The following is a 25,677-nucleotide window of genomic DNA, read 5'->3' as shown; positions in this document are numbered from 1 at the left end:
GGCTGCCGGCTGGTAGAGGCCCGGCGAAAGGTTAAAGCTCGCCCACGTGGCTGGTGGGCTCCGCCCAGCCTGTGATTGGTCGGGAAGGAGCAGAGCAGGGGCGCGGCGAGGGGCGGTTCCCGCGCCGAGGCCGCAGGTTACTACAGGCCGGGCTTCCATCGCAGGGTACTTCTGTTGGCAGTTGTCTCAGTACGTTCTTCCCGGGACCAGGTAAGGGGTCTTGGGAGGAGGCCACTTACCACACCTTCTTCTAGACCCCACATTCCCGGAGGGAGTTTGGATTTATGTCCTGACTGCCGAGGCAGGGCTGCTGCGGGGGCTTGGGCTTCCACCTGCTGTAGCCACGTGGCGCGAATAGTGGCCGGGGGCTGCCCAGGGACCGCTCCCTTATTGTCCCCGGCGCTATAAGGCCCAGCTGAGGGGTGAGGGGCGTTATGGGCTGTGCATCCATCTCCACATTTCTGTGTTAGAGTCCAGGATGGAGGAGTCCCGGTGGTGGGAGGCTGCTTGTTGGAGGGCAAGAGGCAGCCTGGGAACTGGCCCTGAACACTGAGGTGAGCAGACAGCAGGGGTGAAAGGCGTTTTGGAATGGCCGGGTTTTGCTAAGCAACGTTGGACCGGATAGTGCACTGTCTGCAGCCCCAGAGGAGGCAAAAACGGGCCTGCACTTACAGGCAAGCGAGAGCGAAAGGGATTCTGGGTGGGTTGAGAGGCGCTACCTCCCACCCGACCCATGGTGAGAACAGGTAGAAGAGTTAATCACGTATGTGCCAGGTCCTGTTCTAGATTCTGGAGACGCAGCAGGGGACAACATCTGCCCTCATGGAAATTACTTCTTGGTGGAATGCTTTTCACACAAGATTTCATTTCATTCTCACAGCCCTAGAAATTGGTTCTAAGCGATATGGAGTCGGGACTTGAACCAGTTCTGACTCTGGAGCAAGTGATTTTAACACTATTGTGTTGTCTAAGTAGGAGGAACAGAACGGCTTATATTTGTGCTTTAAACTCAGAACTTTTTAACAGTTGGTAAAGTGTTGGCACTGATGATAAACCTGTTTGCAGTTATGTGTGTGCCTTTTACCTCCTTCATTGGGTTCTTGTGAGGATTATGTGAATTATTATATGTCAGGTACCTAAGATATTGCCTGGCACATGGAAAGTGCTACATGGGATTTAGCTATTATTATTATTATTTTTTAAAGATTTTATTATTTGACAGAGAGAGAAAGCACAAGCAGGTGGAATAGAGGCAGAGAGGGAGAAGCAGACTCCCCTACTGAATAGGGAGCCTGATGCAGGGCTCGATCCCAGGACCCCAAGATCATGACCTGAGCCGAAGGCAGTTGCTTAACCAACTGAGCCACCCAGGCCCCCCAGGATTTAGCTATTATTGCTTCATCTAGGTTTTGGGGCTTTGCCGCTCTTCCTACCAGCAGGCTTTCCAGTCTATTTAACATCACTGGAACGAAGGTGGATTTTTCCTGAATGGTCCTTAGCTATTTATGCATTCAACTAAAGTGTGTTTTTAAACATCTGCTCGTGGCATACCTGCTTCAGATCCTTGGAAGGAAAACTCAGTTCAGAACCTTGATTAAGTAGATGCAAGATGAATGGTTAATTCAGAGCGTGCACTTCTACAATCCGCCCTTCTCTAGCCTGTTGTTTCTTTTGTGAAAAAGGAAGGGTAGACTTCTCTTTCTGAGTTATCTGGTGTCTAACATCATGGTTGCCTTGGAGTCACAGGAGTGTACCTGGGCCTGCTTGTATAATTATTAGTCTCATTGTCCAACTTTCTCTAGGCAGCCTTGGCACCAACCCTTGCCTATCTCAGGTGGTCTTTGTGTTTGATCTTCTTGAGTCTGGCTGCCTTGATCTTCCTCTGATGCAAGTACCAGTGATGATGTTTTGCTTTTCTTCCTACCTGGGGATACAAACAGGGAAATCTTGAGTACTTTTCCCCTTTGCAAGAGGATACCCAGAGGGAGTTTGGAAGCCTGTTCTCTGATACTGTTTGCCAGAGAAAATCAGCTCTGTTCTTTTTTAAGTAAACTGTATCCCCAGCGTGGGGCTTGAGCTCAGACCCCAACATCAAGAATTGCATGCTCTACCAACTGAGACAGTCAGGTGCCCCAAAACTCAGTTCTCTCTAAGAAGGATGACTTCAGGAGAGGTAATAGGTTGTTTCATTTTTTTTCCCCTCTTTTCTCTCTCTCTCTCTCTTTTTTAAAGATTCCGTTCATTTATTTGACAGAGAGAGACACAGCGAGAGAGGGAACACAAGCAGGGGGAGTGGGAGAAGGAGAAGCAGGCTTCCCGTGGAGCAGGGAGCCCGATGCGGGGCTCGATCCCAGGACCCTGGGATCATGACCCGAGCCGAAGGCAGACGCTTAACAACTGAGCCACCCAGGCGCCTCTCTCTTTTCTCTTTTTTCCCACTTCCTCTCTTCCTTCCTTCCTCCCTCTCTTCCTCTCTCTCTCTCTCTTTCTTTTGGCCTGTAGTAGATGGAGGACCCATCTAAGTGACCCTGAGCCTTGTGACCTGGGGAGAAGAGGCCCTGGCTATTGTCAGATTGTTGGACGGATGGACAGGACTGGAGCTGTGGTTAGGGCAGAGTTGTGTGTAATGTTCAGTATCCTGGCTCAATCGATGTGAATCTTTCTAAGCATCAGTTTCTTCTTCTCTAAATTGAGATCTTGGATCCCTCACATCTTTGAGCTGTGATATTCTCCAGTCCTCAGAGCAAGGGAATTATTGGTCAGTCATCTGTTTGATTTCCAGCTCCCCCCTTGTTCCCAGTAGTGGAACCATATTCTTCCAGAACTGAGGCCACCCTGGACATGGTAGTGACCTCTTTAGGGAATACTAGATGCGGCTCATGTGGGAAGAGGGAGAATAACTGTTCTAGAGAAAACCTAGAGACGAGATTGAACTCAGTACAGGAGGGGAGACCATTTGCAGCTTCGGGACCCAAAGCCTGCCCTTACTTCTGTAACCAAGACAGGTTCTGAGTTTGACTTGAAAGAGAGATGTCCTTGATGCCCAGGGAGCTCAAGAGTAAGGTGAAATGCATTTCAGGCAGGCAGTAAGTATTTTTAGAAGACTTGGGAGGGCTACAGCACCAACCTTATAATTGGCGGGGGGAGGCCAACTTTATACAAATAACTGTATGTAACAAGAAAGTGATGATTACAAAGCCGAGTGTGTTGCAAATGAGGATAGGATGCTGAGAGTATATGACAGAAGGGTTTGAGTTTGCCCTGAAGGAGTCATGGAACTGTGCCCATTGGGGGGCAGCAGATGTGGGGAGAAATATTTTAGACATAGAATAGAATTTAGATTTCTTTTTGACCTTATGTTTTTGCTTTTTTTTTTTTCTTTAGATTTTGTTTATTTGAGAGTGCACATGCGTGTGCGCGAGAAGAGAGCGAGAATGAGCAGGGTGGAGGGAGGGGGCCTAACCTGACGTGAGGCTCCATCTCAGGACCCTGGGATCATGACCCAAGCCGAAGGCAGTTGCTTAACCAACTGAGCCATCCAGGCGCCCCTGACCTTATGTTTTATGTAAGACAGGGACTGGGCAACTCATATGCTGACCTTGGCAATGAGGGGAAAGTTTCTTGAATAGTTTAGCAAACGATTATGCCTTCATGGTAGAAGTACTTCCATTATGAAAGGTAGAGGACTTTCCAGTGTTGGGTTGAGGGTGGAAAAGAGATGTCTAAGGACAGGTTGTGTGTGTTTGGGGAAGGAAGGAAGCATAGCATGTTCGGGGCACCTGGGTGGGTCATTTGGTGAAATATCTGCTTTCAGCTCAGGTCATCATCCCAGGGTCTTAGGATTGAGCCCTGCTTCAGGCTCCCTGCTCAATGGGGAGCCTGCTTCTCCCTTTGCCCCTCCCCCTGGCTTGTGCGCACGTGCACGCTCTCTCTCTCTCTCAAATAAATAAATAAAATCTTAAAAAAAAAAAAAAGGCAGCATAGCATGTTCTGTTGAACTTTCTCCAGCAGAGGGGCTGGAACCCCAGCTTGGGACTCTGTAACCCAAGACAGTGTGTGATCTGCCAGCCAGGCCAACAACTCCTTTTAGCCCCATGTAGAGCCAGGGAAGGTAAACTCTTGCCTGTCTCCCACTCCTGGGTTCAGTTGTGACTGCATGAAATAGCTTTGGTCTTTGAACCAGCCTGTAGGAGGCTGAGTCAGCCTGTCCCCAGAGGACAAGCCCAGAGCCTTCCCGTGGGCTTTGTGGCAGAGTGAGAGAGGCAGAAGACTAGCAGTGGACACTCGCTGTCTGGCTTCTGACTTCTTCAGAGGTTGCCGTTCAGTGGTGGCCTCAGGGCCAGGGGAGGGTGCCATGAGAACTCCATGGGAGGCCTCCCCTTCTCTCCTGGCTCAGCATGTCACTTTGCTGAAGTCTCTCCCACCTCAAGAAAAAAATCTAAAAATTGACCATCTCTCCCTTGACTGCATTTGTTGGCTCCTCATGCCTCCTCTGTCTCTGGTGATTCTTTCTCATCTATTTGGGCTTCCTTTTTTGGGGGGCTGGCCTCTTACATGTGGTGGTTTTCAGGCTATGTCCTCAGCACTTTATTTTTCCCATTCTGTGTGTTCTCACTGGAAAACTTTCTCTTAACCTACCTTGATGCCGCCGACTCATTGTTTTACTTCTAACCCACATCTCTGTACTTTCTTTTAAGCCTAAATATCCATTTGCTGACAAACTGGACCTCTTTCTCAGCATATACTTGAATTCTTGTGCAAGCACTGGGGTGGAGGAAAATGGACACAGTCCCTGGGTCCAAGGAGCTTATGACCTAGAGGGGAAGGTAGGCATTCATTAAAATAAAAGCACAGAGTGTTAGAACGAACTGGCACAGCTCTGAAGAAAAAGTACAGAGCCAAGAGCACCTGATCCGGTGGTCGGGGAGAGAGAGGGGCCAAGAGTCCTTCAAAGGATTCCCTGAAGAAAGGTTTAAGCCAAGATCTGAAGGATGAGGAGGTGCTTCCTTGCAAGTAACTCTAGATTGTCCCGGAGAGCAAAAGGCTCCTTACTGAGGGGGAGGGTGGAGCCCTGATGTTACGTGCTAATACATCTGCTTTTCAGGCTGCTATTTATTCTGAGGTGGCTTTGCTGTGGCCTCTTGCAACTACAGTGGCCCATCTGGCTCTATTGAGGTGGGAGTCTCGGTTAGAATTCTCCTTTCATTTTACCACTACTTAATATAAAACTTAAAATTTTTTTTAATTTATTTATTTGTCAGAGAGAGAGAGAGAGAGAGAGCGCACAAGCAGGGGGAGCAGCAGGCTCCCTGCAGAGCAAGGAGCCCAATGCAGGACTTGATCCCAGGACCCTGGGATCATGACCCGAGCCGAAGGCAGACTCTTAACGGACTGAGGCACCCAGGCGTCCCTATAAAACTTTAGGTTTCCTTTCCCTCATACTCAAATATTGGCTTTGTTTGCTCAATTCTCTGAGTGTTTTTGGATTTTGGTGATGACATAACTCAAGATGACTGATTAAATCTTACTCCAGCTGTGCCTATATATGAAAAATCCTCAGGGTGACATTTTTCAAGGAAAAAAAAATGACCTAGTAGTAGAAGGTTGAGAGTTAAATTTGAGAATTATTCCTTAAGAAAAGGGAGGCGGGATGAGTAGGTGTTAGTGAAGAGGGGAAGGAACAGTATTCTGGACAGGGAATGGCATTTGTAAAGGACCTGAGACAGGTGGCAGCCTATTGCATTTAAGAAAGGTCCATGGTATTTGAAACTCAACACATGGAAGATCCAACTCCCTGTTTTCTCTCTTAAAGCCTATTTTTCTATATTACTTGTCTCTGCACAATTATGGCCCAAGTCAGAAACCCCGGGTATCACCCTAGATACTTGTGATGTGTCAATTTAGCTAGGCCAAACAACCGCCTGTATGCTCCCAGTTAGAGTGGGCAAGGAGCAAGAAACAGCTGTTCCTAGCACACACACCTCCCACCGATTTGATCAAACACAAATTTAGGCACCATGGTGAAGGGATTTTGCAAATGTAATTAAGTCCTAATTCGTTAGTTTTGAGTTAATCTAAGGGGGGATTATCCTGGGTGGCCTGATTTAATCAGATGGAATCCCTTTAAAAGAAGGCTAGGCATCCCCTGGGGTCACTAACTCTGGCCATTGCTGGGCCCTCCTTCCCTCCCCAGGATCATCCCTTGGTAACTGCCTTCCCTGCTGGTTTCAGGCTTGCTTTGTCAACTCCCACAATTACAGAAGTCAATTTGCTAATTCCTTGTACTAAATCCATTTTTTTTTTTAAAGATTTTATTTATTTATTTGAGGGAGGGAGACACAGCAAGAGAGGGAACACAAGCAGGGGGAGTGGGAGAGGGAGAAGCAGGCTTCCTGCTGAGCAGGGACCCCGTTGTGGGGCTCGGTCATGACCTAAGCCGAAGGCAGACGCTTAACAACTGAGCCACCCAGGCGCCCTACTAAATCCATTTTTATATATTTATCAATATTATGCGAATATATATAAAGGATATATATATCCTATTGATTCTGCATCTGTGCTTGAACCCTAATAGAGTATTCTTCCTATAACCAATCACTACGTAAATCCCAAGATTCTGCTGCCTTAAAAGTTTCTGTCTTTTGGTCCCTCCTCTCTGTTCCTGTGCATCTGGGTTCATGTGCATCATGAGCCCCATCTCTTCTTGCCTGGATTACTGAAATTCCCATCCAGCTGATGTCTCTGCATCCTCTGAGGTCCTACCACACCGAGTTTATTTTCATGTCATTGCCTAGAGTTTTCTTTCTAAACCACACATCTGATCTTGTCACTCTGCCTAAAATCTTTTAATGGCTTCCCGAAATTCTCAGGCAAAAAATCAAAACCCTTAGCTGTTTTTTTAAAGATTTTGTTTTTTTATTATGTTTTTAAAGATTTATTTATTAGAGAGAGAGTGTGCATGCACAGGGGCAAGAGAGGGAGAGAGAGAATCTCAAGCATACTCCCTGCTGAGTGTGGAGCTGGACATGGGGCTCGATCTCACAACCCTGAGATCATGACCTGAGCTGAAACCGAGTTGGACGCTTAACTGACTGAGCCACCTAGGCGCCCCTTTCCTTAATTTTCTTTGTCTTTATTTTCTGCAGTTTGAAATATAATATAATATGATTAGATGTAGATTAAAAAATTTAATTCCAGTATAGTTAGCATATGGTGTTATATAAGTTTCAGGTGTAAAATATAGTGATTCAACAATTCTATACATTTCTCAGTGCTCATCATGGTGAGTGTACTATTAATCCCCTTTACCTGTTTCACCCATCCCCCTGCCCACCTCCCCTCTGGTAACCATCAGTTTGTTCTCTGTAATTGAGTCTGTTTTTTTTTTTTAAGGTTTTTTTTATTTATTTGAGAGAGAGAGAGAGTGGGTGCACAAGCGGGGAGAGGGGCAGAGGGAGAGGGAGAAGCAGACTCACTGCTGAGCAGAGAGCCAGACGCAGGGCTTGATTCCAGGACCCTGGGATCATGACCTGAGCGGAAGGCAGATGCTTAAATGACTGAAGCACCCAGGCGCCCCAAGTCTGTTTTTTTGTTTATCTTTTTTTCTTTGTTCATTTGTTTTGTTTTTTAAATTCCATATATGGGTGGACTCATATGGTATTTGTCTTTCTCTGACTGACTTGGTTCACTTAGCATTGTATTCTCTAGATCCATCTATGTTGTTGCAAATGGCAAGATTTCATTGTATGTATATGCCACATCCTTTTTTTTAAAGATTTTATTTATTTATTTGACACAGAGAGAGAGAGAGCACAAGCAGGGGGAGCGGCAGGCAGAGGGAGAAGCAGGCTCCCCGCCGAGCAGGGAGCCCAATGCAGGACTCGATCCCAGGACCCTGGGATCATGACCTGAGCTGAAGGCAGACGCTTAACCGACTGAGCCACCCAGGCACCCCTATGCCACATCCTTTTTATCCATCTATCCATGGATACTTGTGCTGCTTCCATATTTTGGCTATTGTAAATAATGCTGCAGTAAACATAGGGGTGCATATATCTTCTTGAGTTAGTGTTTTCATATTCTTTGGGTAAATACCCAGTAGTGGAATTACTGGATCATATGGTAATTCCGTTTTTAATTTTTTGAGAAACCTCCATACTGTTTTCCACAGTGACTGTACTAGTTTGCATTCCCATCTAGGTGTAGATTTTTTGGTAGTTATCCTTCTTGGTGTTCTCTGAGCCTTCTGGACTTTGGGTTTGGTGTCTGATTTTTTTATTCTCTATTTTTTAATTTATTTTTAAGATTTTATTTATTTATTTGACAGAGACACAGTGAGAGAGGGAACACAAGCAGAGGGAGTGTGAGAGGGAGAAGCAGGCTTCCCGCGGATCAGGGAGCCTAATGTGGGGATCATGACCTGAGCCGAAGGCAGACGCTTAACAACTGAGCCACCCAGGCGCCCCTTTGTCATTAGTTTTAGAAAATTCTCAGTCATTATTGCTTTAAATATTTCTTCTGTTCCCTTTCCTCTTCTTCTGGCATTCCCATTATGTACATGTTACACCTCATGTAATTGCCCCAAGGTTCTTGGGTTTTCTATTCTGTTTTTTTTTCTTTCATTTTTTTCTTTACTTTTCAGTCTGGGAATTTACTATTGACACATATTTAAGCTCATGGAACTTTTTCTTTGGCCATGTCCAGTCTACTGATGAACCCATCAAAGGCATTCTTCATTTCTGTTACAGAAGTTATTTTTAAGACCTTATCTATTTTTTATTTGAGAGAGAGAGAGAGAGAGAATGAGCATGAGCAGGGGGAGGAACAGAGGGAGAGGCACAAGCAGACTCTCCGCCAAGCACAGAGCCCAACATGAAGCTTGATTGCAGGACCCTGAGATCATTACCTGAGCCAAAGTCAGATGTCAGATGTCTGACAGAGCCACCCAGGTGCCCCCAGAATTTTTTTTTTTAATTTCCAGCATTTCCTTTTGATTCTTCTTAGAGATTCTATCTCTGCTTACATTATCCATCTGTTCTAGCATGTTGTCCACTTTCCCATTGGAGTCCTTAGCAAATTGATCATAGTTATTTAAATTCCTGTCTGATAATTCCAAAATCTCTGCCATCTGGTTCTGACACTTGTGCTCTCTTCAAACTATGTTTTTGCCATTTAGTATGCCTTGTAATCTTTTGTTGAAAGCCAGATGTGTGTGCAATTTTACCTTTATCTGGGGAGATGTTAGTTGTATTTACTGTTTGCTGAAGCTGTAGGTGTCAGAGTTAACATTTTCTTTGGTGTCCTCGTTTTTGTCTCTCCTGTTGTCTTTGGGTTTCTAGAGTCTTCTTAATAAGGTCTGAAACTTGCAATTCTTTCTGTTGTTTAGTTCTCCGTGTTACCACATAGGAGCAATGTACCACCTGCAGTGGTCAAGTGTGAGGGAGGAGACAGTGTTCTATAGTCCTGTGATTAGTTCTCAGTCTCTGAGTGAGCCTGTGCCCCTGAACCTTCAAAAGTGCTTCTTAGGCTCTTCTTATCCACTTCAAACGAGATAGGAAGGTTGGAAAGGGCTGGTCTTGGGTATTTACCTTTTCCCAAGTCATTTAGGTTCTAGTAAAACCCAAAATGGTTAGGCTCTGGTAAAACAGGCTCTTTTGAGGGTGGGTCTTGTTAGAAAGAACAGAGGGCTCTGGGTGTACTTCAAAATGACTACTTTTCCCATCTCCCTGTTAGAAGTACTAGGGGATTTTTCTCTCATCTTCACCCTGAGAGCCTGGTGGCCTCTTGAAGGTGAACTCAAAAGTGCGCCCCCACACTCAAGGTTGAATCCCCTTGGAATATTTAATTTGCAAGCTTTTCACACTGAGCTTCCAGCAATTTGTCAATTATAATTTAAGTTTTCCAATGGTACTTGCCTAGTGGAGGGCTTCTTTTCCCAGTAAGCTGTCATTCTCTGTACTTGTATGTCTCTCCAGGCTTGGGGGCTGTGGTTTGCCCTGTGACCTCAGTTCACTGATGGGTCTAAGAAGAGTTGTTGATTTTTAGTTTGTTCAGCTTTTTTTCTTCTTGCAAGGACAGCAGTGACAGTTTTCAAGCTCCTTACATGTCCGACCTGCTTTAGTTTTTCAAGACATGGATTCCAGAACCCAGTTAGAGGCAAGAGTCCTCAAGTAAGTCAGGCAGAATTAAAATCCTGGCTTTGTCACTGGCTAATGCTTGTGTGACTTGGTAAAGTTATTTATCTGTGCCTTGGTTTTCTCATCCATAAAATGGGGTTAAAGGGTATTTATTTTATAGCATTGATGCAAAGATGAATTCAGAAAATGCACATCAAGCCCCAAGCAAAATGTATAGCATAGAATCAAAGCTCAGTAAGTGTTAGCTATGATCGTCATTATCTGGTCCCCATGAACCCTGTGTACGGTCAATGCTGGCTCTTCTTTTTTTTGGCCTGGGACACCTCTCCTCTATCTATCTACCTTCTACCCACCCTTCAGAACATTGTTTATTTTTTGTTTTCACAAAGCATTTTCAGAATCCCTCATCCGTTTTAGATAAGGGGACTGTATAATTTATCATCCAAGTCAGGACACTTTTGAGAGTGGAAAGGGATGCTATTAATAATTACCCCAGGACAGCAGCCCCAGGGAAACTGGGAGATCTGGTCATCTCACTTTTAGATGCCTCTTCTCTGGTTTTCCACTGCCTCCAGTGCATGTCCACATCACTGTTCACGCCGCTGTTCTTGTTGCTGCACTTGTCTTTTACCCCCCATTCTGTAACTCCCTGAGGGCAGGTGTGGTGCCTCACTCACCGCCATGGCCTGGGATCTCTCACAGGGCCGCGTGCACATTCGCACACGCACACACACACACACTCACACCGAAATGATGAGTGTGATCCTGCCTTGTTCATTTCCACCTTTCTCTGTAATTGTTTCTACCTCGGATGTGATCCGTGCCTCCTGCCTCCTTCAGATAAATAAATCTATCTCCTACGGCTCACATTCCATCTCTTCTGGGCAGCCCCCTTTTCTTACTGTGCTCCCCCATCTCTGCTTTCTCTCGTCTCCTGGACTTACTCTTTGCTGTATGTATTCTCTTCTGTTCTCCAGGTGGGCTCTTCTTCCCCAGTTACACTCAGCTCGCCAAGGACAGGCACTGTGTTATCCCCTTTTCCGGGTCTCCCACAGCGTGATCAAGCACAGGGCTGGCTGCCAGCAGGCACGCAGGAAACCCATGTTGGTGTCTGGTTGCTCAGGCTGCTTCCCATTCACTGGGGCCTTCCCAAGCCTGGTCAGATGATGCCAGTGCCTGCTGAAAGCGAGCATCCTACAGCCACTCGGGGCGCTCGGGGCGTCAGGGCAGACTTTGGTTTGGGGGACCATCCTCATTTTCTCTCTGTTCCTTAAGTCCACAGCTTTGTGTAGGAGCAAGATGGAGGCTGATCTGTCTGGCTTTAACATCGATGCCCCCCGTTGGGACCAGTGCACTTTCCCGGGACGGGTGAAACACTTCTTCAATATCACAGACCCGCGCACCGTCCTGGTCCCAGATCGGGAGCTGGACTGGGCCAAGGGGATGGTAGAGAAGAGCAGGTGAGCAGCGAGGGGAAGGGACTGGAGGCGGTGGGGCCACATGGGTGGGTGCCCTGGGGAGGAGGTGGGAACTGAATGTGGGGAATGGGCAGAGCTCTCAGGCAGGAGGGAGCAGGATGACTTGGAGCAAGGGGCCTGGGACGTAACTCTCTGTTGTCCTGGGGTGGCAGAATGGGGGTCGTGCCCCCGGGTACCCAAGTGGAGCAGCTGCTGTACGCCAAGAAGCTGTATGACTCAGCCTTCCACCCTGACACCGGGGAGAAGATGAACGTCATTGGGCGGATGTCCTTCCAGGTCCCCGGCGGCATGATCATCACGGGCTTCATGCTCCAATTCTACAGGTAGAGCCAGGGGGAAGGCGGTGGGCAGTGTGGCCGCTTAGGTCTGCCAGGCACGGAGCCCTATGGTGATGTGGTAAGAGCCATCTTTATTGACCCCTTACCCAATACCAGGCACTGTGCTAAATTCTTGGCATGGATTTAATCTCCTCATCAACCCTACGGAGGTACTATTGTCATCTCCATTTTATAGGTGAAGAACTGAGGTTCTAGAGATGTTACGTAACCTGCCCAGGTTCACACAGCCAGGAAATACGGGTGCCTGGAGGTTAACTGAGGCAGTTGTCTCCAGAACTCTCAATGAATAAGCCATCCTAATTCCTTCTTTAGAAAGTACTTATTCAACAATGAAATTTTCATGTATTTTTATTTTTAAATCTATTTTATTTATTTATTTTTGGCAGCGAGAGAGAGAGAGAGAGAGAGAGAGAGAGAGAGAGAGAGAGAGAGTACATGACTAGGGGAGGGGGTGTGGCAGCAGGGAGGGGCAGAGGGAGAGGGAGAAAGAAAATCCAAAGCAGGCTCCACACCCAGCGCAGAGCCCAATCTGGGGATTCGATCTCACGACCCTGAGATCCTGAGCTGAGCCAAAATCAAGAGTCAGACACTTAACCGACTGAGCCGGTCAGGTGCCCCTAATGTATTTTTATTATGTAACGTCCTAGTAAAAAAATACAGGAAGATGACCTCCCACCCCACCCCACTCCCCAGCTACCCCTAAAATAGAAAGACCCTTTCAGCTTAGCAGGGAGAGAATAAACTTTCTCTGTAGCTGCTGGATATTTTACTCTTCCCCCTTCCTCTCTTCTCTGCTCCGCTCCTCAATGCATCCATTTGTCCAGTTATTGAGTCAGGCCTCGGGCCAGGTGTTGGGAATATAAAGACTAAGCCCCTCCCCTCAAGGAACTTCCAGTGTTGTTGAGCAGACCAACCAGTAAGCAGTTGTAGTCCAGCTTGCTAAGTGGTAAATCGGAGGGAAAGTATGGGGTTGTGAGAGCAGGGAGCAGAGAATGACTCACTGTTCCAGGAAGGGCAGGGGAAGGGTTAGGAAGGTTCCAAAGAAGAAGTGACCTCTCAACAGAGCAGGATTTAGCCATGTATGGAAGGATGTGGATGTGTAGATATTCCAGGCAGAGTGACCGGCCTGTGCAAAATCCCCAGTGTATGAAATAGCATGGGAACAGTTTGGGGAACATCAGGCTGTCTGGTTTGACTGGTGTGCCCCAAGCCCTCCCTTCATTGGACTCTTCTCTGCCTCTCTGGGCCTCCCTTATGGTAGGACGATGCCAGCGGTGATCTTCTGGCAGTGGGTGAACCAGTCCTTCAATGCCTTAGTCAACTATACCAACAGGAATGCAGCTTCCCCCACGTCTGTCAGGTAGGAGACTTGAACCCCAGGCTGTCCATGTGGCTCTGGAGCAGGTCGCCGTCCTCTTGCCTCCAGGGGAAATCACCCTTCTAAAGGGTTCTTGGGCTGTCTTCTCCGGGTGAGACTTGTATGGCGCTGGTGACCAAGTCCCCCTTTTTAGGGTTTGCAAGTATTTTCTGAGGCTAACTAGGACAATATCATCCTAGACCAATTCGAAGTTTATTCATTCATTCGTTCTCAAGTATTTCTTCTTTTTTTTTTAAGATTTTATTTATTTATTTATTTATTTATTTATTTATTTATTTATTTATTTGAGAGAGATTGAGCACGCATGAGCAGGGTGCAGGGGAGCAGAGGCAGAGGGAGAAACAGGTTCCCTGCTGAGCAGAGACCCTGATGCTGGGCTCAATCCCAGGACCCCGAGATCATGACCTGAACCGAAGGCAGATGCTTAACTGACTGAGCCACCCAGGCGCCCCTCAGCTATTTCCTGAGTAGGTATTAAGTGCCAGGCATGGTTCTAGGGTCCTTGTCCTTGTGGAACTTAAGGTCTTTTAAGCAAACAAGCACCATAATCTTAGGTTGCGACTGCTACCCTTAAGGAAACAAACAGGTGACAAGATAGCAAAAAGCAGAGGGGCATCTGTGTGGATGGGCTGGTTGGGGAAGTCTTTTTCTGTGGAGCCCACCTTTCAGCTGATTTCTGAAGGGTAAGGATTTAGCTTACGGAAGAATTCCCCTGATAGGGAGCAGCAACAGGCCAAGGTTCTGATGCAGAAAAGAGTTTGGTGTATTTAAAGTACTGAAAGGAGGTCGAAGGGGCTGGAGCATTGTGTGTGTGTTTAGGAGGGGGACTGTCACAAGATGAGACAGGTGAAGTTTCAGGCATGAAGCCTCATCAAAGCCTCATTTCCGGACTTTCTCAATCAAGCCATGGTCTTGCCCTCAGGCGGCAGGGCTCCCCACTCCCAAGCGTGTCTCTCCTCCACTAGGCAGATGGCCCTTTCCTACATCACAGCCACAACCACTGCGGTGGCCACTGCTGTGGGCATGAACATGTTGACGAAGGTACTGTCTGGGGCTGCTGTGGGCAGGGTGACCACTAGGGGGCAGCAAAGTCCTGGGGAAAACATCCCCCAGGCCTGGCGTTGCCCTTCTTTGGGTGAGTCGGGTATGGCCACGGCCCAGCCAACTAGGGGGAAATGTAGCAGAGCTATCCCCAGGTTGGTCTTTCTCAGGTCTCTGAGGGAATTTGGGTTCTTAGACCAAGTGTCTGGATACGTGGCAGTAGCGAGATCTGATTTCTTATTTTGTAGTTCTTAAGCCCCCTCCCCTCCCATCTTCCAGTGAGTCCTGTTGTTCCCTTCCCCCAACAGAGAGCTCCACCCCTGGTGGGCCGCTGGGTGCCCTTTGCCGCTGTGGCGGCTGCTAACTGTGCCAACATCCCAATGATGCGACAGCAGTGAGTATGGGGATCCCTTTTCCTCCCTACAAACCACAAGGTTAGTGGGTCAAGGGCAGGAAACCAAGACAGTGAGTGGGTGGCTTCTGGGGACTGATGTGGGTATGGGGAGGGCTGCTGGGCTACATTTCTGAAGGGTCCCAAAGGACAGTTTGCTCCAAGGGTGATGGCCGCAGGAGTGGCAGGTGACTTAAGTTTCATCTGTGATGAGTGTTGTGGGAGTCATTGTTTGGATGGTGTGGGATGGCAGGGAGTAGGGTGGACCTTTGAGGGTTTATATGAGATCATGTCCTTTCAACTGCAACTGTATGTAAGTTGTGAACTCTGCCTACTTCCAAAGCCCTGGGGATGGCTTACAGAATGAAATGTAGCAGAGCGAGGTGTCCAAAGATAGAACAGAGCCAAGAAGCTTTGAAAGAAGCCAGAGGAGTAGATAGATGTTTTCCAGGCACCCGGCTCTGAGCTTTGTAGCAGGAAAGGTAAAAGGAGAAACCCGTGTGTCTTGCAGTTCTTGTTTTTTGGCTAGAGAAAGCATAGCTGTTCCCCTCTTGTCAAACCTAATGATGTAGTATACCTCACGCTCTCCTGATAGTGCCTGGGAGGTATCACGTGCTGCCTAAGTGTTCGCTGTTACTGCTCCTGTCATCCGCATCGCCTTCATCACGTCACCAGTATATCCGAGCCACAACGTCTTGGGACCGTTAGCAAATGGGAACTTGTCACAACAGCCCTTGCAGAAGGAGCACACCACCAGAATAGTCATGCATACACATTATTCCTCTCCTCTTTCCCTCCCCTGTCCAGGTGCTCCTTCCTGACCAATGAAGGAGCCCTCGCCACCCACCTGGTCTGGGGTTGAGTGCTGTCAGGCGTGGACCAAGCACTTTGCAGGCATTGTCCCCTTTAATCCTCACCAATCCTATGAAGTGGGTGCCATGATTAGCCCCATTTTGCAGATGAGGATAACTGAGTCTTTAGAAGGATCAGGGAATTTGCTCAAGTTCAGAAACATACTCTGCCATTTCAGGATTCAACCTAGGCAGTCTGAGCCCAGGCCTAGCTCTCTTAGCCATGGCCCTAGATCACTTCTGAGATACCACTCACTGGAATGCACAAGGAAGATCAAAGGGCCAGGCTGCAGGAGCTGGCTTCCTAGAGCTTGAGTGCGCTGACCTTGGTCCCCTGGTGTGTCCCATCGTTGGCGGGCTTCCAGCACCCCTTTCCCAAGTCCAGCAACTCCTGTCTATGTTTAGGGAACTCATCCAGGGCATCTGCGTGAAGGACAGGAATCACAATGAGATCGGTCATTCCCGGGTGAGCAGAGGCATCCCTTTGGGGTGGGAGGAGGGAATTCTGTCTTATACCCTGCCCTGTTCTTAGTAGTCAGAGCAGGCCCGGGTTCTGTTATAGGATCCCCCTGATTCCATTCTCATTCCCCTTGATTTCCCTACATTTCTTGTTCAGAACAGGCTTGTCATATCTTTTCTCCATCATTTCTGGTCCTGAAACCATAAAAGTCTAGCTAGGTGAGAGAGGGTTGGGCGAGGACACAGCCTCTGGTGGATCCATCCCTTCCCCTTTACCAGCTCAGACTTGACCCTGACCCTTGACCCCACCCTCTGGTGCAGCCCATGGATACTGGATAAGGTCATTCCTGACAACTTACTCTTTTCTGCCCTTAGAGAGCTGCAGCCATAGGCATCACCCAAGTGGTTATTTCTCGGATCACCATGGCAGCCCCTGGCATGAGTAAGATAGAGAAGCCCTCCCGTCCCGGGGGACCCTGGAACACGTCCTGGAGGCCTCAGCCACATTTAGCTTTTGCGGGGGGCGAGGGGGGGCAGCCTCTACAGCCAAGCTTCTCAAACTGGCTTTTCCCACCACAATAAAAAAATGATAATTCTGTGATGCGGTAGAGATTGTAGCTAATGCTACAGTGGTAAATCAGATTACAATGTATAAATGTATCAACTCCACATGTTGTATATCTTACATCTACATAGTGCTGAACGCAGAAACTCATGAGAGAACCACACTGTAGTTCTGGGAACATCAGTTAATTAAGTTCTTTTCATTCCACAAATATTCCTTAAGTACCTTCAGTGTGCTGGACACAGTGCAGGGTGCCAGGAAGACAGTGGTAAAGAAAATAAATCCCCTGCTCTGGTTTTGCTCCTAGCAGGGGTATGTTACAGAGTAGGATACGAAACTTGTTTGCATGAGCCTTCAAAGATTTGAACTTTGAGAAGGATGCTTTGGGCCTGCGGTACATGTCCTATTATAGGTGTGCAGGTGGAAAAGTCTGGGAAGCACCCTTCTGCTAGGACTTGGGGGACAGGTGGGGGGGGCCATGCCTACATAGTCTTCCATTCCAAAAGTGTTTTCTGGAACTTCAGGGGAGGTGGGTCCCTGATCTGATTTTGGAGAGGGGTCTTGGGAAGAGTCTGACAGCCCTCCTCCCTGCTTCTCCCTGGTCTCTTCCAGTCTTGCTCCCAGTCATAATGGAAAGGCTGGAGAAGCTGCATTTCATGAAGGTGAGTGAGGTCCTCTTTTGCATCTTCCTTGCCCAGAGCCCCCAGCCATACCCACACTTCAGAGCTCCTGATCCTCCTCCTCCCCTCTAGTTACTGGCCTTCGTCTCGCTCAAGTAGGGCCTGTGCCAGTCCCCACTGGCTGCCTGCTTTAGATGCCATGGCCGCTTGCTTGGCGTCATCTGCAGAGAGCAAGAGGGGCCCCCTCCTCCTCCCCTTCACGGCTAGGAGTTTTGTGCCTGTGGGTGTCTAGCTGGCCGATCAGAGGTAGGGCCAGCGTGGAATTCGTGTTAGGATCTCTAAGTCTCATGTGGGTCTTTCCTTCGATTTTGTGCAGAAAGTCAAGGTCCTGCACGGCCCATTGCAAGTTCTGCTGTCTGGCTGCTTGTGAGTAACGTGTTTTCTTGGTTGGGTTCTGTGGTAGCTGGGGCCCCTAAGACCCGTCTTCTTGTGTTGCCCATGTTGGAGAACATGTACTCTTTTCCCTGACTTCCATAGTGCCTGAGCTCAGGATGCCCATGGGCCATCTGGAGAGTTCTCGCCCCATCTTTGTTGAGGGCATCAGGCTGGGTAGGCACTGCGCACATCCGCATGGAGAGCGGAGTGCTTGGGCGCCCTCCTATCCCGGCGTGTCCTCTGACCTTCAGACTAGAGAAGAGACGAAAACCACAATACAGCCCCACCACAAAAAAGACATGATCATTCTAGGGGCGCTCGGCTGGCTCAGTTGGTAGGGCATGGGACTCTTGATCTCAGGGTTGTGAGTTCGAGCCCCGTGTTGGGGGTAGAGATTACTTAAAAATAAAAAATTAAAAAAAACAATAACAATAAAGAAATGATAATTCTTTGACAGTGGCAGAGGTGTTAGCTGATGGCCCAGTAGTCCCATGGCAGCGTATCGCTCTATCAGATCAGCAGGCTGTATGGCTAACCTGTTCACGATGCTGTGCACCCTCTATATCTCAGTGTAAATAAACTAACTATATAAATAAATACGCTGAGACGTACAAAACATGAGGGGACAGCCCAGGGCTGTCAAGCGTCCCAACCTTGCACAAAAGGAAAACACCACAAGTCACGGCAGCGTGCTTCGGTGCCCGCCAGCGACTGGCCACGTCCTAGCAGCAGTCACACTTTGCGAGGCCACGGGGCTAATGACAGCAGTAACCACCAACACGTGTGGAGTGTGTCCTGTGTGTCCCCACTGTGCTCATGCTGCACATCTATTATTTCACTTAAGCCCCTCAGCCCCGGAGGTCTAGGTCCTGTCATAACCTCCTTCTACGCAGAGGAACCCGAGGCTTAGTGAGAGGAGACTTGCCCAAGGCTCGGTAGCTCGTAAGTGCTGGAGTTGAGGCCAGTGCCCTAACAGTCTCCCACGCCACGCTGCCTTCTGCCAACTGAGTCATCACTGCATGAGTGGTTCCCCCGGGCTGAGCGCCATCCCTGGGCCACTTCCTCTGAGCCTCGTGGCAGCCCTGCACACTAGGCACTCTTGTTGTCCCTCTGCTGGCTCAGGGCTCACTCGCCCGAGATCACACAGCGAGTGAGTAGCTGAGCTGGGATCCGAAGCCTGGTCTGTCAGATTCCCATGTGCTGTAAGAGAGGGCCCTGGCCCCGAAGCATCCGAGGACCTTAGAAATGCTCTCAAGCCCTTCCCCAAGCCTCCTGCATCAGCGTCGCTTTTTAATGAGCTCCTTGAGCTGCTAGTGTTTGCAGTGAGGTTGGAGAAGCTGCCCTGTTCTGTTGTCTCCCAGCCCAGGGTTCGTGGCCGCGGGGGCTGGACCTTGACTTTAATACCCCTTACTGCTTGGTGCTTGTGCTCTTTAGGCTGCTACTTGCACACCCAGTGCCTTTGTTATCTTCACCTGCTTGAAGGACGGGGGGATGGGGGTGAGGAACGGGAGGTGGAGGGGGCCGATTTCATGCCATGCCAGAATGAATATCCTGCACTGAGAGACCAGGCGGGGAGTTGCAGGGAGGGGAGCCATGGGGCAGCAGGGAAGGCAGGATAGTGAATGGGCATCTCCCTACTTCCTTCGGGGGGCTCAGAGATGGGTGTGAGCAGGCCTGTGGGGAGATGCCCCTCACGCTTTGTTTCTCCTTTCCTCCAGCCTCATCTTCATGGTACCAGTGGCTTGTGGGCTCTTCCCACAGAGATGGTAAGAGTTCTTTGTGCCTCACTTTACCAAATGCCCTGTCCCTGCTCTCCCTGACCTGCCTGCTTTCCTGAAGGAGACAAGGAGGGGCAGGAAGCGCAGCATTTGTCCAAGGACAAATACCTATCAGCCTAAACTCTGGGCCTCTTAACCCTGGGTGAATGGTAAACCAAAACAGATCTCTAAGGGGCGGAGGGATGAGTTGCTCCCTCCCAGTGGAGTAAGGGCTGCCCTGGAGAGAAGTGGGGGAGCAACAAGAGACTTTCTGTTCCTGCTGCTTAGGTTATTAGGTACATCCTCCCTCGCTGGATCTGGTCCTTGAAATTGAACAGAGGGATAGATACTTATTCTGGCTTGTGTTTGCTTGGGGACGGATGACTTGGACCTCTCTACTTCCCTTGTATGCCCTGGCAGGGAAGGGGTATGTGGAGCAATGATGGAAAAGGGAAACAAAGCATCAGACTGCGGGAGGGGAGAGGACGAGCTCCAGGAGACCAGGTGCAGCTTGGATGTACACCAAGAAGGTGCCAGGTTCCCCTGCCTTCGTACTTGTATTTCAGTGTCATCTGCAGACATCTCCTGTGTTCCAAGCACTGTGCTTATAATCTTACAGAGAAGGTGGAAGTTTAGCACCAGAGAGAATGAAGTTAGGCCTGAGTAGCAGTAAAAACAACACATTATGTTGTACAGAGCCCATTCGTTCTGATGGAAAAATCAGGAAGGGCTTCTTGGAGGTGGCATCTGAGTTGGATTTTATCTGATGGTACTTTGCTACTTGTCCAGTTGGCAGGCTCATAATCCCCTTATTTTCTCTTCTCAGTGAACTGTCAGTTTCTTATCTGGAACCAGAACTCCAAGACACCATCAAGGCCAAGTATGGAGAACTTGTGCCTTATGTCTACTTCAATAAGGGCCTCTAAATGCCCCATCCCAGCAAGGACTAGTCTATACCCATATTCACCTTCCTTGGCTGCCTTGTACACCTGTGCCCTCATTTCTTTGCCAACAGGGCCTAAAGGTCAGGGTGGATTTGGGGGGTGGGGAGCCTCATGTTTTTTTACCCAGGTATGGGTTATTGGACTCCAGGGGATAAAAGTGAGCAAGGGGAGGAAAGACCAAGTCTTTTATCTGCCTCCCCCCCCCCCCCCCCCCAACCACCATCCCCTGGAGACCGGGAGCTGAGACTTCCTGAGGGAGAAGTTGCTGGAACCTGGGGGAGATAATCAAGCAAACCATTTGGAAAAATTAGGAAATCTTTGGAATTCTAATTCTGGCCAGGACTGGGGAGGAGCCCCTGGGATAAAGGGAAGCTCCCAGCCCTGTTTCTTCTTCCCTTCCTCCTCATCTTGTCTCATGCTACAGAACGTTTTGCCCCTGCAATTCTAGCTAACTCAGGAAGGGAGAGGGAAGAAGTCTGTTGTCACCTTGGGGCTCTTCTCCATTCTTCCCCATATTCCTCTCCAGTGCCCCCTTATCAGAGTGTCTTTGGGAGTGCTGCTAAACTTGGGTTGATCAAGCACCCACGAGTTCTTAGTGCTAAAAAAAAAGGCCACTGCATGAGGCAGCAAAGTTTCATGGTGCTCTAAGCCCTGTGACACTGACTTTGTTCTCCTGTGCTAAAATCATGTCTGATTTTACATCTCTGTGTTTAAAAGATAAATCCACTAACTGTGAGTAAAAATCATATATGTAGATATTAACAACACATTTTAATGGGTGTATTTTCCTAGCTCCCTCCCTTCCTCAGCCCATTGGGTTAAACACCAAAGACTGGTGCGTACTGAATAGGAAAGGGGAGTTTTATTTAGATACCTCTGAGAATTAATCAGTCAGGACCAAAGAGCCTTAAAGGACACACAGCAAAGTACAGCCATTTGCCGTTCCCATCTTGGCTGCTCTAGGTGATTTTTCAGGCTCGGGTCGGGGGGGCATGGAAGGAGACCATTGTGGCTTACCTGGGATCAATGTTTGTATTGAGTTCTGTCTAGTAGAATTTACTGACGATTCAAAGGATATCACTGTGAATCAAATAAATTTCTTGAAAAAGCACAATGAACTGTCTGCAGACTGAGTTAATAAAGCCTGGATGAAAAGCAGGATCTGGTCTTATTTTGGCCTTGGTATGGAAGAGGTTACCACAACAATAAAGGGAACCTGTCTGACGCCTGGAGGCCATTGTTGATTTCCCTTACTACAGAGGAAAAATCCACCTGTCTTTACTGGACACTCCAGAATGGGAACTGTGTTGTTTTAGAGCAGGAGTTGACAAACCATGGCTCAAGGGTCCCAATCCACCTGCTACCCTTTTTTGTGTGCCTGGCAACTAAGAATGTTTTATATTCTTAAAGGGTAAAAAAGAAGAAAAAAAAAATATGTGACAGAGACTCCCACGTATGTGGCATGCAAAACAAAATATTTGCTCTATTCCCCTACTCTGGAGCAGTGGTTTTTAGAACATGTGTCAGAGTCATGTGGTTGGGTTAAAACACAGATTGTGGGTCTAGTTATGTCTCCTGAGGCAAGGGAAACAAAAGCAAAAATAAACTATTGGTACTACACCAAAATAAAAAGCTTCTGCACAGCCAAAGAAACAACAAAACTAAATTACTTAATGAGAGAAGATATTTGCAGATGACATCTGATAAAGGGTTAGTATCCAAAATACATAAAGAACTTATTACAACTCTACACACACAAAAAGCAAATAATCCAATTTAAAAATGAACAGAAAAGGCGTACTGTTTGGTTCTGTTGGTAGAGCATGTGACTCTTTTATCTTGGGGTCGTGAGTTCAAGCCCCACATTGGGTATGGAGATTAACAAAAAATAAAATTTTGAAAAATGGGCAGGAACATGAACAGACATTTCTCCAAAGACGACATACAGATGGCCAACAGACACATGAAAAGATGCCCAACATCATTTCTCATTAAGAAAATGCAAATCAAAACCACAAAGAGATAATACCTCAAACCTGTTAGAATGGCTAAAATCAAAAATAGGAGAAAAATGTGTTGGCGAGGATGTGGGGAAAAAGGAACTCTCTTGCACTGTTGCTGGGAATGCAGTCAGAGAAAGAGAAATACCATATGATTTCACTCATGTGGTACTGAAGAACCAAAATCAACAAACAACAAAAAAAGAGACAAACCAAAAAAAGCCAGATTCTTAACTATAGAGAACAAACTGATGGTTCCTGGAGGGGCGGTGGGTGGGGGGATGGGTGAAATAGGTGATGGGGATTAAGAGGGCACTTATGAGGAGCACTGAGTAATGTACAGAACTATTCAATCACTGTGTTGCATACCTGAAACTAAGAACACTGTATGTTAACTACACTGGAATTAAAATGAAAAAAAAAAAAACAACAAAAACAAAAACAAAAACAGATTGTGGGGCCCCATCCCCAGAATTTCTTATTATGTAGGTCTGGGGTGGAGCCCGAGAATGTGCATGTCTAGTAATTGTCCAGTGATGTGGTTTCTGTTGGTCTGGGGAGCATACTTCAAGGACCACTGCTTTAAAGAGAAAGGGCCTCTTCCTTGAGGCCAAAGTACTGGCTGGAATTTAATTTTTCCCATCTTTTCAAAATTAAAATAGAATTCATATAAGTTCATCTTTTTAATGTGTACATTTCAGGAGCACCTGGGTGACTCAGTTGGTTAAGCATCTGCCTTCGGCTCAGGTCATGATCCCAGGGTCCTGGGATTGAGCCCCACCTCAGCTCCCTGCTCAGCAGGGAGCCTGCTTCTCTGTCTCCCTCTGCCTGCCGCTCACCCTGTCTTGTGCTGTCAAATGAATAAATAAAATCCTTCAAAAAAATAAAGTGTACAATTCAGTGTTTTTCAGTATACTCACAAAGTTGTAATCATCATCACAAGCTCCAGAATATTTTTATTTATTTTATTATTTTTAAAAAAGATTTTATTTATTCATTTGTCAGAGAGAAAGAGCACAAACAGGGGGAGTGGCAGGCAGAGGGAGAGGGAGAAGCAGGCCTCAGCAGGGAGCCTGATCCCAGGCCCCTGGGATCATGACCTGAGCTGAAGGCAGACACTTAACCAACTGAGCCACCCCGGTGTCACATCCAGAATATTTTTATTACTCTCAAAAGAAACTCTGTATCCGGGGCGCCTGGGTGGCTCAGTTGTTGGGCGTTTGCCTTTGCCTCAGGTCATGATCCCAGGGTCCTGGGATCGAGCCCCACATCGGGCTCCCTGCTCCGCGGGAAGCCTTCTTCTCCCTCTCCTACTCCCCCTGCTTGTGTTCCTTCTCTCAATGTGTCTCTCTCTGCCAAATAAATAAAAATCTTAAAAAAAAAAAAAAAAGAAGAAAGAAACTCTGTACCCTTTGGCAGTCTCTCCATTCCCTTCATCCCCTGTCCCCTCAAAACCCCTAATCTACTTTCTGCCTCTATAGATTGGCCTATTCTGGACTTTTCATATAAATCAAATCACAGTGTAGCTTTCTGTGTCTGGCTTCTTTCATTTATCATAATATTTTCAAAGTTTATCCATGCTGTAACATGTGCAATTTGATTTTAACTGATTTCTGAGCAGAAAACTCTGTGTCTTTGAGCTAGTTTTCTTAGGATAGGAGATCTGGCTCAGCTTTGCCCATTTCCAAAGACAGATAGGAGAAATATTACCAGAGCTAGCCAGAGCTTGGAAGCATCCACACTGATGTTCTTTCAAGAATTGACAACCTTCTTTCCTTCCCAAGCTCCTTAAACCTCCTGGCATTCCTCCTCCCTGTATAGACAATGGCTCTTTTGGAAAAGTCTGAAGTATGTGGTGGCTACAGTTTAGAGGCACTTCAAAAAGCACTCATTCAAATTGCATCTCAGCTCCATTTTGTAAGACCTCTCTGCTTTCTTTGAGTTGGCACCTGTGGGATGTGGAAAGCGAGGTGGTTAGGGTGACTCAAATGCCTTCGTGTGGGAAGTGCTAATCCAGACTGGGCAGGGTTTAGTGTTTGTCCCATCCAGTGGCTTAGTTCGAGCTCTCAGGTAAAGAAAGAAAGGGAAGTTAGGATAAAATCTCCGGTGTTTGTTGAACTGAAATTATTAGGGTTTCCTAATGATGATGGTACCTGGCTTTTATAAAGGAGGACTTACAAAACCTTGAGGCCAGGACTGAGACCCTGTGCTATGAAAATAATTTGGCCCTTGCCTAATACTGAATCTTTATTTCTTCCCTAGGGAGTTTGATTGTGGTATGCATGAATTTCTAAGACATTTGAGATCAGCAAAAATACTTGTCACCTTTTGTAACACTCGGGAAAACAAGATCAAGAAGAGGCAGAACTATGGACATTCTTAAGTAGAGGGCAGAACCAGTTTCTTCACTGTTTCCTACTTTGCCACCATTTAAGCCAAGAACAAACTCCCTCTGGGCTCAGCCATGGGCTAGACTAGGCGAACCTGCAAAATGCTTTGGCAGGATTTTGAGAGGAAATTGGCAGCTACAGGCACCTGGCTTCTCTGGCATGGGTCTTCGTTTGTTCATTTATTTTACCAACATTGTTGGGCTCATGGTTGGGCCTTGTATAGGATGTTGTAGCGATTTTTCAAAAGAAAAAAAAAGGAGTAAGATGGTGTGCTATACAAAAAACTGCAAATTTAGTGGGAAGGGCCAGCCAGGCAGATACTACAGATCAGATACAGTGTGTGTTAATGTTATGAGGATCCAGAAGAAGAAACAAGGGAGGGGATGGGAACTAGGAGTTTATAAACAGAGAACTATATGTGCAGTGTGTACTATAGCACAGCACACTGGGGATCTCTTGAGTGTTTGGTGTAAGTGGAATGTGTGGGAAAATGTAGTGGCAGAAGATGAGAGAAAAAGAAGTAAGCAGGGATCAGGACACGAGAGAACCATACTGAGTAGTTCGGACTATATATTCCGTAGGTAGTTTAAGTATTTTAAGAGAGAAAGCCTTAAGACAATGATGTTTGGTTTTATGTCGTAGAGCACCCTTGCTGTGGAGTGCGGCAGTAATTGAGAGGGAAGAATTGGCAACTAGGGCCAGCAGGGAGACCATTTTTATTTAGCAAGAACATGAGAATATGGAGGGAAACAATGGGAGTGAATTTCAGGGCTGTTTCTGAGGTACCGTCAATAGAATTATGTTTCTGGAACTTGGGGCGACACAGCACCGTGCCTCAGTGCCTCAGGTAAAGGTACTATTTCAGAGAATTCAAATTGACCTAAGCTCCCACTT

The 25,677-nt window shown here is 47.4% G+C and overlaps 2 protein-coding genes across 8 annotated transcripts in view; one reads left to right on the top strand and one right to left on the bottom strand.

Moving 5' to 3' along the window:
* The window catches only part of ARL3 (ARF like GTPase 3), a 115,433-nt gene that overhangs the window by 36,461 nt on the left and 53,295 nt on the right, over positions 1 to 25,677 (bottom strand). The window lies entirely within an intron of this gene.
* SFXN2 (sideroflexin 2) lies at positions 59 to 21,507 on the top strand. 7 transcript variants are annotated; one of them, XR_012381673.1, is made up of 13 exons: positions 63 to 210; positions 11,412 to 11,596; positions 11,767 to 11,937; positions 13,214 to 13,312; positions 14,296 to 14,371; positions 14,680 to 14,765; positions 16,019 to 16,079; positions 16,448 to 16,514; positions 17,250 to 17,299; positions 17,634 to 17,683; positions 18,537 to 18,634; positions 19,411 to 19,458; positions 20,276 to 20,334. XR_012381673.1 is itself a non-coding variant. In XM_025880545.2 (12 exons), the coding sequence occupies exons 2-12, from the start codon at positions 11,436 to 11,438 to the stop codon at positions 20,373 to 20,375; spliced, it is 969 nt and encodes a 322-aa protein (XP_025736330.1). In that variant the 5' UTR covers positions 65 to 210; positions 11,412 to 11,435; the 3' UTR covers positions 20,376 to 21,507. The 7 variants fall into 7 exon arrangements, 6 of the variants coding, with proteins under 6 accessions (XP_073760360.1, XP_073760359.1, XP_073760361.1 ...); XM_025880545.2 differs by lacking the exon at positions 18,537 to 18,634 and having other exon boundaries at positions 65 to 210; positions 20,276 to 21,507; XM_073904257.1 differs by lacking the exon at positions 18,537 to 18,634 and having other exon boundaries at positions 90 to 189; positions 20,276 to 21,507.

This window comes from Callorhinus ursinus, unplaced genomic scaffold (genome assembly GCF_003265705.2).
Source record: "Callorhinus ursinus isolate GAN/ISIS: 27379988/994484 unplaced genomic scaffold, GSC_fseal_2.0 scaffold20, whole genome shotgun sequence".
In the NCBI taxonomy this organism is placed as follows: Eukaryota; Metazoa; Chordata; class Mammalia; order Carnivora; family Otariidae; genus Callorhinus; species Callorhinus ursinus.
The sequence above is the reverse complement of the archived record's forward strand: the minus strand, read 5'-3'. Positions and strand labels throughout refer to the sequence as shown.